The sequence below is a fragment of the Pangasianodon hypophthalmus genome, chromosome 19 (assembly GCF_027358585.1).
Source record: "Pangasianodon hypophthalmus isolate fPanHyp1 chromosome 19, fPanHyp1.pri, whole genome shotgun sequence".
In the NCBI taxonomy this organism is placed as follows: domain Eukaryota; kingdom Metazoa; phylum Chordata; class Actinopteri; order Siluriformes; family Pangasiidae; genus Pangasianodon; species Pangasianodon hypophthalmus.
In genome coordinates, this window is record NC_069728.1 from 13,930,543 (window position 1) to 13,946,183 (window position 15,641).

The 15,641-nt window shown below is 39.6% G+C and overlaps 1 protein-coding gene across 4 annotated transcripts in view; it reads left to right on the plus strand.

Annotated features, from left to right (window-relative positions):
- col12a1b (collagen, type XII, alpha 1b) overlaps window positions 1-15,641 on the plus strand; it is an 82,454-nt gene that overhangs the window by 23,269 nt on the left and 43,544 nt on the right. For 3 of the 4 annotated variants that reach the window (XM_034313524.2, XM_034313521.2, XM_034313525.2), the window contains exons 15-31: window positions 2,221-2,487; window positions 4,209-4,401; window positions 4,492-4,616; window positions 6,806-6,955; window positions 7,178-7,297; window positions 7,513-7,677; window positions 8,166-8,312; window positions 9,204-9,349; window positions 10,658-10,787; window positions 11,494-11,639; window positions 12,104-12,233; window positions 12,351-12,487; window positions 13,472-13,601; window positions 14,034-14,173; window positions 14,592-14,724; window positions 14,850-14,870; window positions 15,300-15,439. In XM_034313524.2, the coding sequence (XP_034169415.2) occupies window positions 2,221-2,487; window positions 4,209-4,401; window positions 4,492-4,616; window positions 6,806-6,955; window positions 7,178-7,297; window positions 7,513-7,677; window positions 8,166-8,312; window positions 9,204-9,349; window positions 10,658-10,787; window positions 11,494-11,639; window positions 12,104-12,233; window positions 12,351-12,487; window positions 13,472-13,601; window positions 14,034-14,173; window positions 14,592-14,724; window positions 14,850-14,870; window positions 15,300-15,439 (2,420 nt within the window). The remainder of the gene's footprint in view (window positions 1-2,220; window positions 2,488-4,208; window positions 4,402-4,491; window positions 4,617-6,805; window positions 6,956-7,177; window positions 7,298-7,512; window positions 7,678-8,165; window positions 8,313-9,203; window positions 9,350-10,657; window positions 10,788-11,493; window positions 11,640-12,103; window positions 12,234-12,350; window positions 12,488-13,471; window positions 13,602-14,033; window positions 14,174-14,591; window positions 14,725-14,849; window positions 14,871-15,299; window positions 15,440-15,641) is intronic. The other variant, XM_034313523.2, reaches the window with a different exon arrangement.

Below are 15,641 nucleotides of genomic sequence, written 5' to 3' on the forward strand. Positions count from 1 at the left end.
AGGTACTGCTAGAAACATTTTTAGTCTCTTTAGTTCTTTAGCTTTAAATTATTAAGATTGGACACAGTGGTGTTTTTCCTTCCCCCCAAAAACACTGTAATTAAGAATTTTCCAGAAATCATTACATGAGAGCCTCTCCATTTCTTACAGTGAGTTTAAATTCTTGGATTGTGATGTGAGTTGTGTTATTATCCCAGTGTGGAGAAAGGCATTTAAAAGATGTGTAGAAGCTGCTTTGCAAGGTGTTCATGAGATGTTTAGATTTTTGGTTGTAAGTTATTTGAGAATGTTGAAAAGACAGCTATTGTGGTCATATACAAGTTGTCAGGAATAATATGGGCTTCAAAGGACATACAGTTGAACAGGAGTGATGTAAAATGGACCAATAATAATGTCGTTCTAAGGGCCAATTTAAGTAAGGTCAGGCTGGATGTATAATTAACGTTCACGGTCAAGTCTGCGCATTTGTTCACTGGGATTACATCTTCGAACCATTTGGAAATTTTTTAACACATACATTTTTGATAGATAGTTTCTACTGGCTCCTTTTTGTGAACCTAGGTTTTGTGAACCTCAATCCAGAGTGTGCCAAGATAATGATGGACTAACCCAAACTCCCTTACCAGAGATTTAACACAGTCGCCACCGCAGCACCTGAGGTTTCCTTTGTGATAGTTACTGCTGGTAAAACCACATTCATTTACAGCTCAGTAAAGCCTGACCCCATGGTCTGATATATCATATTAAGATCGGGGTTTCGGGGTTAGTGAGACAGATTCTTTTTTGCTGAGACCATGTAGAAGTGGCGGGATTCAGTCATATAAATATATAAATGGGGTTTGGAGTCTCCTTGGCTGTTCCTCAGTGGAAAAAATGAGACGATGGTTGTGAGAGAAGAAGGTGGGGGGGAAGGGGGGAGATAACATCATGGCAATGGAGTGAAAGCATTTTATAACCATGCATCTGTGCACTGGCGGCTCTAATTTAGGCCGTATGTCAGAGACGGGCTCTAACAGGCTTTGGACACGCTTAGTTAAAGACCGTACGCCTTCTCCGTCTACACATGGATGTGCAAGGAAAGTCAATGGAGCAATGGAAACTTGCCTGTGAGGCATCTAACAATGCAAGTAGTCGTGAGGAAGGAATTTTTGTGGTTTTGTATCCACATTAGAATCTTTTTGGGCGCTTAGCCCCATTTCCTTTTAACAGTGAGTCCCTGCGCTATATGTGCATTTTAAATGGAGCTCGTTCTCTGGTTAAGGATGCAAAAGTTTGCTCAGGTCAATCAGTGCATTGAATTGCCACAATTCTTTCCGTTCGTAAAAGTGTTCCTAGTAAAAGTCTTGGAGTCAGTCATTTCTTGGAAGTAAGAGAGCTTTGGATGAGAATAAGCAAAAAATATTAACAGATAGTCTTTGGCTTTGTTGAACAGGAAATGACAGTCAAAAGCCACTTCAGAAACGCAGAGAGAATAGTTTAGGGAAACTGAAATCTTGAGCATAATTTTATTCTTATAGGCAGTTTAATGAATGTTGCTGTGTGTTTCATGGATTTACTTCATCTGCCATCCCTAGATAATTTCTTAATAGGAACCATGTTCAGTTGTTTGTTATAGTAAAATTTAATCTGAGTTTAATCCATCAGCTGTCTCTGGACTATTTCAGGAAAGCACAAAGTGAATTGAGATCCACATAAAGTGAAAAAAAAAACTGAAAATGTAGCAACCCAAAGTGGAAACGGTGAATTTCTTCCTAAGTCAATCTCTGCACTTCCATCTACGATTTTAAAGCCCAGCTTAATATTTTCCGCTTTTCAAAACACTCCTTTTCCCCAGCCTTTTTTTTTTCCTGAGTGACAAGGTACTGCTGGTAGTAAGGCAGTATATTGTTATTATTATTATTATTATTATTATTATTATTATTATTATTATTGAATTTCTTTGAGGACCAAATGTCCACTAAGAACTATACCAATAGTTTGTCTTACTATTGTATTACTGCCATATAACAGGAGTCTTTCCACTTACTCCAGATGTAGGCTGATTAGTAAGGGAGGCTTATAAATTCCAGTTGAGCTCTGTGCATACTGCATAGCTTAGGTGTTTTCTGACACTGTGACCCACTCTTTAATCTCTCTAATGATTTAGGCATGTGCTAAAACTGTTCAGTTTTGCAATCCTGTTGCAGTCCAGTATTGTAATCCTGTTGTTTCTGTCTTCAGCTTCCGCTGCTGCTAAGGCACTGACAGTGTCTGACGAGACGGAAAAGTCAATGAGAGTGAAATGGCAGGCGGCTCCAGGCCGGGTGCTGAGCTACAGAGTGACATATACGCCCCAATCTGGTGGCAGACAGCTGAGTGTGAAAGTGCCGCACAACATAACATCCACCGTGCTGAAGAAGCTGCAGCCCATGACCACATATGACATCACTGTTCACCCCATTTACAGGCGTGGAGAAGGCAAAGCAAGGCAAGGAGTAGGAACCACACGTACGTTGGCCCAATTCAAAGCCCATGAGTCACAGGGGGCATGTGTGTGTGTGTGTGTGTGTGTGTGTGTGTGTGAGTGTGTGTGAGTGAGTGAGTGACAGAGAGAGAGAGAGAGATAGCCAAAGTAAATAGAAGCTTACTTCAAGTAAAGAATCCCATTACAATTCTTGTGCATTGTAATTTTGAACAGTATACTGAGATTCAACATCTCTATTGACTTCATAGTAATGCAATTGTAAGACTGATTTTATACCCAATAGCCAATATCTTCATCTCAGTTATTGGAAATATAACATCAAGGCACCTAATATTCACAGCTTTATTTTTCTTAACATATTTAATCTGATGCTGAATAAAAGATTTAGCACCTTGATCGTAAGGAATGACAATTTACGTTTTGATATTTTCTGGTTACTCCAGAAAATTCCTTTTAAAGATTCCTTTCTGAATGTGATGCATGAGCAACAAGGACATTTGACACTAATATTTTGACCACCATATTTGTTAAACTGGCTCTGGTTCCCTGGTGGACTAGTGCGGCGCTCTCATTGCTGTGGTCCTGGTTCGATTCCTGGTCAGGGAACCAACCCCAGCCACTGGAGGATTGCATGAGCCAGTGCACTCGCAGTGCTGGTCCCAAGCCTGGAAATGGGCAGGGTTGCATCAGGAAGGGGATCCGGTGTAAAACTTGTGCCAGAATCAATATGTGGATGGGTGATCCCCTGTGGTGACTCCGAATGGGAACAGCTGAAGGAGGGGAAAAAAACATTGTTAAAATGGCTCTGTACGCAACGTAATAATTACAAGAGAGCGAGAACTTTTCCACTATGTATATTTATATTTTCACAGTAAAACGCTGTGAGATCCAAAACCAGATTTTTTAATCCAAAACCAATTCAAGACCAGATTTTTCATCTTTTTTGGCTATTTACGAGAATTCAGCCACAGTGACATCTGGTGAGGTTTCCCAGACCACCACATTACAGTTATTGGTATCCCATTATTCTCACCCAATCATCCATTATTGACATGAGAATCATTGATTTTGTAGTTTAAATCAAAGTCTTCTTGCTATCAAGAGATATACCACACACATTGGTGATTATAAGTTGCACTTGCACAATACATAATCGTTCTTACAGGATGATAGGTACTTTGTTTACATTATTAAACAGCTTGGCATAGTTAATATGTCTGCTGATCATAAAAAAAAATTATTAAGTGAATTCTGTAATGTATTTGAAGCTCAAATGTCAGTTCTATTGATTTGGATTGATTTTTAAGTAGATCAGTTACATACTCGTGATCATGAGGCAGCAAACAGCAGTGAGTGTCGATAATAGGTGCCTTTATGTTCAATAATATTTATAGAAATGAAACCCAAAAATTCTTCCTCATGCTTTGGGACCCTCCTAAAGCCACACAGGTGGGAATGTGAATGGGGATGGGAGCAGGGAATATGATAACTTTATTCCAAATTTAATAAAGATCAGTCCTTTTTATACACTATTTCACAGAACAGAAATTACTATTAGTTAATAGTATTGTTACTATTAATAATACTATGTAACTATATACTATGTATTAATATAGTTATTAGGTTAGTTAAAGTTAAGTTAAAATGCTTGGTGTGTCTCCTCTCCTGTTACTGGTGGACATGTACAACTTTATCATCAACATATGTTAAGATGGTTATCTGTGTCCGTCTGTTTTTCGTGCAGTGTCACCTTATAAAGCGCCAAGAAACCTGCAGACCTCTGAACCGACCAAAACGAGTTTCCGTGTGACTTGGGACCCAGCACCGGGCGATGTGCGTGGCTACAAAGTCACGTTTCACCCAAGTGATAATGAAGTGAATCTCGGAGAGATGCTTGTGGGACCATATGACAACACAGTCGTCTTAGAGGAGCTCAGGTAGGGTGAAAAATGTTCATTTTGAACTGTTTATTTCCAGTCTTCCACTCATCATCTTTGATAAATGTTGTTGTCCGGGTTTGTCCGCAGAGCAGGAACTAAGTACTCAGTGGCTGTGTTTGGAATGTTTGATGGAGGACAGAGTTTGCCTTTGGCTGGAGAGGAGAGAACAACACTTATCGATCCACCTGAACCCCCACCCATGGACCCTCCTGGTAAAGCTTCACTATACATAATACTTATACACAACCAGTGAACACGCTTTAGAAGTACACGCAACAGGATATCAAAGGTGCACTCTATGAAAAGTGAGAAATGAATAAAACACAACTGTTAATGTTGTGGAACGTTTGTGAAAAAAGTTCTTTTTTGGACTTAAAATGTTATGTTAAAAATCCATCTCAGTTACAAAAACTCAGTTACAGCTTCACCCTGGCAAAGCTTTGGTACTGGAGACTCCTTCCAAAAATGCTAAATAAATATCTCCTCACAGAAAAAGTCACCATATCAACAATATGTTTTTTTCTTTAAAATCTGTTTACGAGGTACATTTGTTATACTAAATTAGTCCCTCTAAATTAGCTGTTCCTATAGAAACGATAATGCATTACAATGTGCTCATTAATATAAACCTGTGATTTGCCTTTCAGCCAAGACTTCTGTCTGAGCCATGCCGTTATAGAAAAATAATCCACACTTTCTGACCAATCAGAATTGAGCATTCAATAGGACCGTGGTACAAATTCATTCATCATATCCATATGCGCTGATTTTTTTGATAACACATTTCTCTGACTAATACTGATACACTGGAAAATGTTTTTGATCCTTTGCTATTTTCACTTGCCAGAGTTTGATTAGCTATGCAGCACTTCGTCATGTATAACAAGATGTCCCTAATAGCAAACAAACAAGCCAAAGGAATGTTGTGTCCGTGTCTACCGCCTCCTTCTCTTTCATATTTCACTGGTTCTGAGAAGTCCTCATGGAAAGGATCACACTGCTTCCAGTTATGAGCCACTTTACTGCCAAGAGAGAGAAAAAGAGAGAGTTGTGCACTGTCGCCACACAGCAGCGCGAGGCTAGGAAAATGTTCTGCTTATCCAGTGAGAGCTGAGATTAGAGCCTGACCCTGGGCAAAAATTCCTTCTTCAATGGAGCTCAGACACAATGAACCTTTGCCCTGTAGATTCTGATCTGAAGCCATATTTCAAGCTATGTCTAGACGAAGAGCTGATTCCTGTGCGCAATATTGTTACTATTTCATAAATATCAAACAAAACTTTTTGTTTTTTGTTTGACTTTTTTTATAGTAGCTAAATTGTTGAAGCAAAAAACGTTCATGATGCCATCAGAGCTAGTCAGAGAAGGAGAGAAGAACCTTTCTTGGTTTAATTCAGGCAAGGAAAATCAGGGAATCCAGACCGTGACATACATATAATTCTATAATTTTTTTTCAAAACTTTGCAAAACATAGGAAATGGCTTTTTTTTTTTTTTGCATGAAATGACAGCACTATATAAACATCTTCAATAGTAAAAAAGCCATTTGATGGAAACAAGCAAAATGTGCAAAGCATTTTCTTTTAGCTCTTGCTTTATCTGTATAATGTCTATGGAAACTTCTCGAGTGCTTCTTTAGTGTTTTCACTCCTACTAGTGTGGACTTTTTTTTGGTAAACCACAATATCTGATTCATAACACAACTAGCCAAGGAACTCAGCTGAAAGAAACATCTTATATTAAGAAAAAAAGATTTTCAGAATACAAATTTCTCAACTCAAAAGACTTACTCAACATTTTGAGCTCAATATTTTGAACTGCAACTCTGTCTCCAAATTGCAGACAGGCTTCTGGCTTTCCCTTGAATTAGTCATGAATAAATCAATGTGCTATAATGTGTTTTCAATTGCAGAGACAGAGGCAGTGTGTGCAGTGCACTAGTCTCTTTGCAGGTGTCTGGAGCTGTGTAAAAAAACGAATGGTGGAGGAGGAATGTGCCATAACTCAGGGAGGGCTTTGCTCGTATATCACTCATCTACAGACCTTCTTCTTCTTGAGGAGACAGAGGCCATCATGTCTGGCCTCCAGGGCTGGATACCAGAAGAGACTGGATACTGCAGCAAGAACAAAGATGTGGGGGAAAGGGGGGAAGGGAGGGGGAGGTGGCATAAATCTTTGTGTAAATTGTCCATTGTTTGAAAAAAAGAAATAAATTTTTTTTACCACATGTGCATTTTTGAACTAAGATCTTGTGAATGTGTTTGCTCCTGTGCTTATTGCATTTCCTGTTTGCTTTCTCTTTCTTTAATCTTCCTCTTAGACTCAGGGGTTCCCTGTCGCTAAAGCTTTTTGAGTTTTTGTGTCTCTATGTGACGGGTGTCCATCATGTCCTCGTTCCACAGATGCTCAGTGTAAAACCACAGCCAAAGCAGATATAGTTCTGCTGGTGGACGGCTCCTGGAGCATCGGGCGTTTGAACTTCAAGACCATTCGGACCTTCATCGCTCGCATGGTGGGCGTCTTCGACATCGGACCAGACAAGGTCCAGATTGGTGAGGCTCTGGTGCTTTGGTGCATTTTTTAGAAGCACAGATTTATTGCAATGACATAACACTTCTGGACACCAGATGTGAGCTCTGATTTGGGGCCCCGAAATGAGTTATTACCTGATTTTTGCAATGTCCTTCAGTTAAACGTGTGAAGACAATATAAAATAAAATGAGATTCTCCTAAATATTTGTCAGATCTGACATTTAATCTGCATTTTTTTCCAGGCCTGGCTCAGTACAGTGGAGACCCCAGGACAGAGTGGAACCTTAATGCTCATCGCACCCGCGAAAGTCTCTTAAATGGTGTAGCCAACCTGCCGTATAAAGGCGGAAACACCATGACGGGTACATGTTTTGATTCACAATGTTTAGTCAATGTTTATTATATAAATAGATTCACTGTATAAGTATATTTGCACGTAAATATATTCAGTAAGTTGGGTGATAGTTTAGTAACATTTTCTCTAAGAATTTTTAGTTAGTTTACTAAGTGCATGTCTCCATCCTGGCTAAATTTTTGCTCCGTTGATTTTCTTTCCTACCTACTCTCTACTGAACAGGTTTGGCTTTGAACTACATCCTGCAGAACAACTTTAAACCAGAAGTTGGGCTCAGGCCTGACTCTCGTAAAATCGGTGTCCTCATTACTGATGGCAAATCACAGGATGACATTATTGTTAGCTCCCAGAATCTGAAGAGCGAAAACATCGAGCTTTATGCCATTGGTGGGTGTCCAAGTTCAAAAGAAGCTTTTTCCCAAAAACAATTTTAAGTAGTTAAATTCCTCTTAGCTGGCTGATTTTGATTAGTGATACTTGTATCATGCTTGTTGCCATAGGCTTATACTTTTGGAGAGCTCATGAAACCCATCACATTTGATATGCAAATTATTAGAAGATTTCTAGCAGAACCTGTGTGCTAAGCTAGTCAGCTAGCGGTGTAGCATGTTGTGGTATATTTTGAATGCCTTGCTAGGACATGAAGGCATTTCTGATTAATGCATATTCTTAGATACAGATATTCTTAATGAATATAAAGGTGTAGAGATGTTCTTAAATTATTTTGAGCAGTTTCCAGTTTCATAAGCATAAAAAATGTATTCAATAACAATTTATGATTTCAAACATGGACTAGTTTTTAATGCTTACAAGACATTCAGAGGTTATGTAATGAACTGAGAAGCAAAAATAGACTTTTGGTTCTGGACATATAGGTGTGAAGAATGCTGATGAGAATGAGTTGAGGTCCATTGCCTCCGATCCCGATGAGATCCACATGTACAACGTTAATGACTTCTCCTTCCTGCTGGACATTGTCGATGACCTCACCATAAATCTCTGTAATAGTGTCAAAGGACCAGGTAAAATCCATAAAAAAACTCACCTTTTGTCATATAGTTTGAAGCCGAGCTGGATTTCAGATGTTACAGACCATTGATTTTGATGCTGTGGGTATAATGTGAGTGTAGATGAGTAAAGGGAAGGATTGAATGTGTAAAAGGGTGCTTGCTAAGGTTAATCTGAGAATTGAGAAACTACAGACCAGGCAGGGGCAAACGCAGAAAAATTCCATTCTAAATAAAACTAGCAGAAGATAAAATATAATAGATTCTTAAAACACAAGAAAACCCAAAAGTTTTATACAGACTTACCAATGGGTGTGTGAGTAAAAATGTGTTGTGAAATGGATTAACAATCAAGGCCACATGCTAATGATGGTATAGAAGTAAAGAACAAAATGGGACATATGGCATACAGATTATGGTGGGTCAATGGGGACAGAATCAATGTGGTTTTGACAGTCAGATTGCATTGGATTTTCAATAGTCGTCAAGCAGGAGCTGGGAAGGACCTTCTATTGTGATATTCCAGACAGAATAAACTTCAAGAGGAAAATTGTAAATCAAAGCTGCGCAAGTTGGCCGAGGTGAACCTCTAACCGTCATAGCTGTAACCTCTCAAGACTTTGGTTTAAAAATTCATTTCACTAAAAAGCATAACAATGCCATAACTCTACAATGGAGTCCAGATATTGAGCTCAGTTCCTCCCAGGAGCGTAACAGTGATTTACCACGCACTGAACGGTTACACTATATCCTCAAACAGGACAGCCCCCAAAGCTATTGATATATTGTCCACTTCACCTTTTTCGACAGAAACTAATACGCCTCAGATAGATTTGTAGCTTGTGTATATCCTAGTGTAAGACCTGTTTTCCACTCCACTTTGCTTTTTTTCCATTGCTTATGAAGGAGGAGGAGGTCCAGGGACTCCCACCGATCTAGAGACCTCAGAGGTGACTCAGTACTCCTTCCGTGTCACTTGGATACCCCCTGATGAACCTGTGGAGAGATTCCGGATTGAATATGTCCCTGTGACTGGAGGCAAGACTGAAGTGGTGAGACTCCCTGAATGTTACTGGCTTGGCCCTGTAGCTTACAACGAACAATTCAACCAGAAGTAAAATCTTCCAAAGGTCAATCAACCAGTCAACTTGTTTGGTGTCTGAAACTTGCTTCTTTAGTTTTATACTGGAGCTATGAGATTTATAGCTAGTTTAGCACTGTAGAAATTGCATGTCTAAATTAGCAAGTCAAAATATATCCCATGTCTCTGAAACAAAATAGAATAAGTCTAAATCCAACAATTCCAACTGTAACAATATTGTAAAATCATCTGAATCACTTCATGCAAATCGGCCTTTGATTTTTGGGCCGTACCGTTACCTGATGCTTGCTGTGATACTAAGCTATGTGTTGAGGAAGCAATGATTCTTTCTTAAGATGGAGCCACAGTTGTTTTTAACTCTGCAGCGTCCTTTTGTCCACACAACAGTGTGATACAGTGTCAGAAACAACATAATTTAACCTGAAAGCCTTCCTTACTTACTAGCAGCATTAGCATTGGAGCTCCACTATGAAACTAATGAAGCAAACTTCAGACACCAAAAAAATGTCTTGGTTGATTGACAAGGGGGATATTGTACAAATATCATTTTTGGCTGAAATAATATTTACACTCTTTTTCCAGTAATGAACACTACACACACCATCATCAGTCTATACTGATAGTTTGCTTTATAATTGTGAAACAGCCAGTTTAGATACATTTATACTGCCTGATTTCTCAATAGAATTTTTTCCATTCAAGTGCCCAGTGTTTTCCGTCAGCCCATTAGAGGCATCATAAAATTGAGGTTTTGTGGCCAGGCATGAGTCCTCCAGAACTGACTCAACATTGGTTTGACTTTTTATTGGATCTCTTACAGTGGAAACAACTGCTATTATATAATAAGATCAAATTTATACCACATATAAATCTGTCTTATGGGAGGTCTGATTACATGTTACATCCCCGTTATTCTTATATGTAGACATCACTTTTTCCTCCATTTTTTTTTATATCTCATGACATTCTCATATAAGCACAGTGAGGTATTATTTTATTGTAACTACTTCTTTGTTTGAAGATATTAGAGTTTTGGTCTCAACAGGATATTAAATATCAGTCTTCCGGTATCTGGGTTAGCTGGGGTATTGAAATATTTGGCATTTCAGAATTGGGTCGTAAAAAAGACCTGATTTGCCTTAGTCCACTGTGATCCATAGCACATTTCTGTTGTTATTGTTACGATATTCTTCTCTTCCACGATCTATAGACATTAAACAATTATTTGGCAGGCTTATTTATTTTTGATTTTTTACAGATGTATGTGGATGGTGAGGAGAACACTTTGGTGCTGACCGGCCTGACGCCTAACACGGAGTACGCAGTGAGTGTCTTCTCCATTATTGGCGAGGAAAGCAGTGACCCCCTCAAAGGCACAGAAACTACCTGTAAGTTGTGCAAATGTTTACCTCCATCCTACTTTATTTTACATCAAATCAATTCTGAGATCACTTCCTTCACTCTAGACTCCTGTACATACCACCCTGCAGCCTTCTTTGGTTAGGAATGACCCTCGTAAAGGTGGACAGTTACTGACAATATGTCACTGACAGCTACTGACCCTATGACCATGTGTCACCAATTTCTTATTTCTCAGTGAATGAGCCTAGATGTTTAAGTTGTTTGTTTTAATCATGTTTGTCTGTTTGCTAAAGGAATAATCCAAATGAAAGACAAGACATCTTCTGTGTCTGAAATTTGAAGCTGTTCTGTTTTAAGAGTTCTGTTCTGTTTAAGAGTTACACTCTTAACTTTGCTAACAAGTATCACACACATATCAAACTGCGTCAAGTTTCTTAAAGTAACATTAAACAGACTGACACTTGATGACACACTGGTGTGTCTTTTAAAAAAATTAGACTAAAGGACATTGCAGAGATAAAAAAAAAAGTTGTTGTGGCCATCTAGAAGCCTGAAACAGTTTTTTCTGAGTGCATAATTTGGTGTCACTCCACCATGCAAACATCACCTACTCACGCAACACCTACTGCAAACCTCAAGCAACCATCTGCTTAAATACTCAGCTATGATACAATACATTGAACAGGCTACCCTCTGTGGCTGTAACACCTGGACTTCACTTTGCTTCTGCAGTGCCCCTGTCTGCTGTGAAGAGCATGACGGTCTATGACGAAAGTATGACCAGCATGCGAGTGAGATGGGAGATAGTAGAAGGCGCTAGTGGCTACATGCTCAAATACAGTGCCATCAACGCTACTGTGAGCACTGAGGAGAAAGAGGTGAGATCTGGACCACATGCAAATGCTTACTCAGCCTTTCCATATCCACTTTATGAAGCATGTTGGCAAGGTCCCTGCCAGTGGTTTCTCACTTCCAGATGGCAAAATGCAAGAAAGCTATGTTTTTACTGTGCTGTTTAGGCAAATGCATACAAAAATCAGACTTCTGGGACCCAAGAAGGTAATGGCAAAGATTAGATCATGTTGGGTATGTGACAGCTGTTTCTCCCCTGAGGTCATTGCAGTGATATGAACCAAACAGGATTTGAGCAAATGCTGTGTATTTTTTACTTTCTGTTTTCTACAGGGGGGCTGTAGGGCCGGCAGAAATAGCCCCCCCAAATTAGGAAGAGACATTAGGGAACAACCAGCTTTAGTTTTGAATGAGGCATTCAAAAAATGCAACAAGTCCTGTCTGGCTGTGCTGCCTTCCCTCTAACATCCGGTCTCCCTCCCACTTGCAGATGCGAGTTAGGGAAAATGTGAACGATGTCCAGCTGCTGGAGCTGCTTCCTAATACGGCCTATGCTTTATCCCTGTTTGCTCTACATGGGGACGCTGCCAGCGCTCCTCTCATTGACCAGGGAGTCACTTGTATGTTAACTTACATTCATATCCAAACCAGTTTACTGCTTTTTTTTTCCATTGATCCATTTCTAACTTGCTCCTGCTCCTAATTTTTTTCATCCTGTTTCATCCTGTCTCTATCAGTACCCATCCCTCCTTCTGGCAAACTGAAAATCACAGATGTGACCCACAGTTCCATGCGTCTGGATTGGGATCCATCTCCAGGGAAGGTCATAAAGTACATTGTCACCCACAGGCCTGAAGGTGGAGAGCCAACTGAGGTACTATATATTCCATCCTTTCTAATGTGAAAGGAAAACAATCATACAACCATGTGGTGCTCCTTCTTTTATAAATGACAAATCCTATAGCTTTTTGAAAAGGAACATTTGTATGACACCATCACATTTTATCTCATGGTTAGAAAAGGCTTTATCCCTCTAGCCAAGCTATGTCGAGAATGTGAAGTGCTGGAGAAGATTGGCTATACATCAGTAGTGAGGAAGGATCCTAGATTTCTGGAGGGGAATTAGTGGACAAAAGATAGCCTTGCTCCTGACTTATATAAGTCATTTGTTCTAAACCTTCAGGATTTAAAAAGGGCCAAAAACACCCAAGCACAACCATTTGTGTTTGTTAACATGTGAAATATGTGAACTAATCTTGAGTCCAGACCAAGAGATACTCCCAAGCCCCTTCCCCCATTTGTGAGTACTACAGCTGTAGTCACTCAAAGTGGTGTTACAGTTGGACATAATGTGGAGCCAGCCTTCAATGCTCTTCAATGGCCCAATTGGTCAGTACTTATATAAGGTTGTGAGTTTAAGTTGGACCTGGAGAAGAACCTGCTTTGCTCATAGGCTTGTTATGCAAACATTCATTGATATATTGAGGTATACTAAAGCCTGAGGTAGTACAGAATTTTTTACAGTGCAGGACTTTACAAGTCCTATTTAGAAATAAATGTTCATTGACAGGAGTGTGTCTGGAAGGTTTGTTAAATTAGTTAAAGTTCATCTGCCTATGTATTATGTATTAAAAAGTCATGTGGTCAAGAGAATGGTCATGTGGTCCAGACAGTTTTTTTTTTCTGTGTACGCAAATAGGGTTTTCTTTTTTAATGCCCTCTCTGTCATCTATTTTTTCCATTAGTATGTGCCAACCCATAGTTTGGATTACTGACAAACTATGTAATCCCTAAGGATAATTAAGGGACATATTTTGCGAATTTTTCCACGTTTCTCACCTTGATGTTTAATTGATAGGTTGAGGTTGGTGGTGATATCATTACTCTGGATCTCAAAAACCTACGTTCTCAAACTGAGTATGATATTACTGTCACTCCTGTATATGACGTGGGAACAGGAAGCAAAATGACTGGCACTGATATCACAGGTGAGATTTTATTCTGCTTCATTCTTTGGGGGCACTGAAAGATTTGTGTTTACCATCAAATATCTACCAGACTATCAGATTACAGATTAGCTCTTGGTTGCTGAAAGAATGACTGTGAGACATTTCAATAGCTCTGCCATCTTTGTCATTGGAATGTTTCCCATGCATTTCATTACTCCACATTAATGCGTTGTGTGTATATAGTTCTTTTATGAATCAGTCATTGCATGGGACAATGTTTATTTATGAATACCAGCTGATTCACTAGGCTGTTATTTTTGCTGTCACACAAAGCCTTTTACTGTAGACACAAATGTACCAGCTCACGCAAACATAATATGTGGGTCCAACATTAGAAAACATAATTTAGTGCTTAAATTATGGCTATTATTCTAGTAATTGGGTGACCTTTTTCTCTGTCCCCACATGCAGATGTGGTGCCAGCCCCAAAGAACCTGAGGTTCTCTGAGGTGACGCAGACCTCATTTAAAGCCACATGGGAACATGGAGCCCCGGATGTCTCCCTCTACCGCATTGGGTGGGTTAAGAAAGGGGGCACAGATGTCCAAAATGTAAGTTGATCCAAATTGCTCCAAAGATCATTCAGAAACAAGGTTGAGATTGTGGAATAGAGTAGAATTTATTTAGAAAAGTATTCTTATAGTGCTTTCTGTTTAAAGATTTTGTCTAAAAGCTTCTTAGTGCCTTAATCCCCAATGACCAAACCAAGGGTAACAGTAGCAAGGAATCTCCCAGAGATCATGCTAAGGAGAAGGAAACCTTGGTAGGAACCAATGTTCAGAAAGTTACCAAAATCAGTATACTGTAGGCCAAGTTGGTCATAGTCACCAACTAATAATTAAAGAAAGAATTGTAGGCCTCAGGATAGCAGGCGTATGATGCATATTAAACCAGGAGCGTGTGATAATATGTGCCTGGTACTCTGTCTTTTAGTGTTTCTAAAACTAAGATTTGTGCTTCTCTTTCAAGACTATCCTGGGTAGCGAGGAGACATCTCTTGTTCTCGTAGACCTGGACCCAGAAACGCTGTATGACGTCACTGTCACAGCCATCTACCCTGACGAGTCTGAGAGCGAAGACCTGATAGGCAGCCAACGTACATGTAAGACACACATATACAAATGGATACACAAGTGCAAATACATCCTCACATACCCTCAACTTCAAAATGTCTACCCCAATGATCAAACTGAAATAACATATTGTTCTCTTAACATCTTTTTCTAGTGTCAAAGATCATTACGCCTGGTATGTTGTTTCAAACAAGAAGAAATATTGACATTACAATAATGGTCATGAAAGTGCTCATGAAAGCACAGTTTAGAAAGAGTAAGAATTGCATGTGCATTACCGAACCCAGTGCTGCAAATGCTAATAAAAGTGTGAATTGCAGCAAACTTTCCATCAGAAACACCACCTATCCACCAGTCTTGTCAAAGTCATTCTGTCACCCATCATCTTGTCATCAATATCATTCATTGCCAATGTCATTAGCTCTCACTCTCAGTGTCATTATATGTGCATGTGCATACATAACCTGCCCGGCTCCACTGTGTCCACATTGTGAAACGTGGCTTCGTCACCATCACCATGTGCTTCTCCATTCATCTTCCAGGACTGAGTGTTGTAAGAATAGTACAAAGTGACTTGGTTAACTTATGCTTCACCTTCTACCAGCTCCCAATGGACCTCCTCAGAACTTGCAAGTTTTCAATGCCACCACCACCTCTCTGACTGTGAAGTGGGACCATGCTCCTGGCCCTGTCCAGAACTACAAGATCAACTATCAGCCAGTGGCTGGTGGAAAAACTATGTCTGTAAGTCTTTCTGCACCCAGTCACCCCTCATTGCATAGTGGATCTTTATAATCACTATGTAATGGGCTGCATTTAACATGTCCTGCAGAACTTTCCACATTACTAACACAAAATATGTTTTACAGACTTGTTGAGCCTTATGTTATCAATTACAGTAGGAAACCCCCTGGAAAGTTGGAAACCCTTTTCCATAACCCTCAGC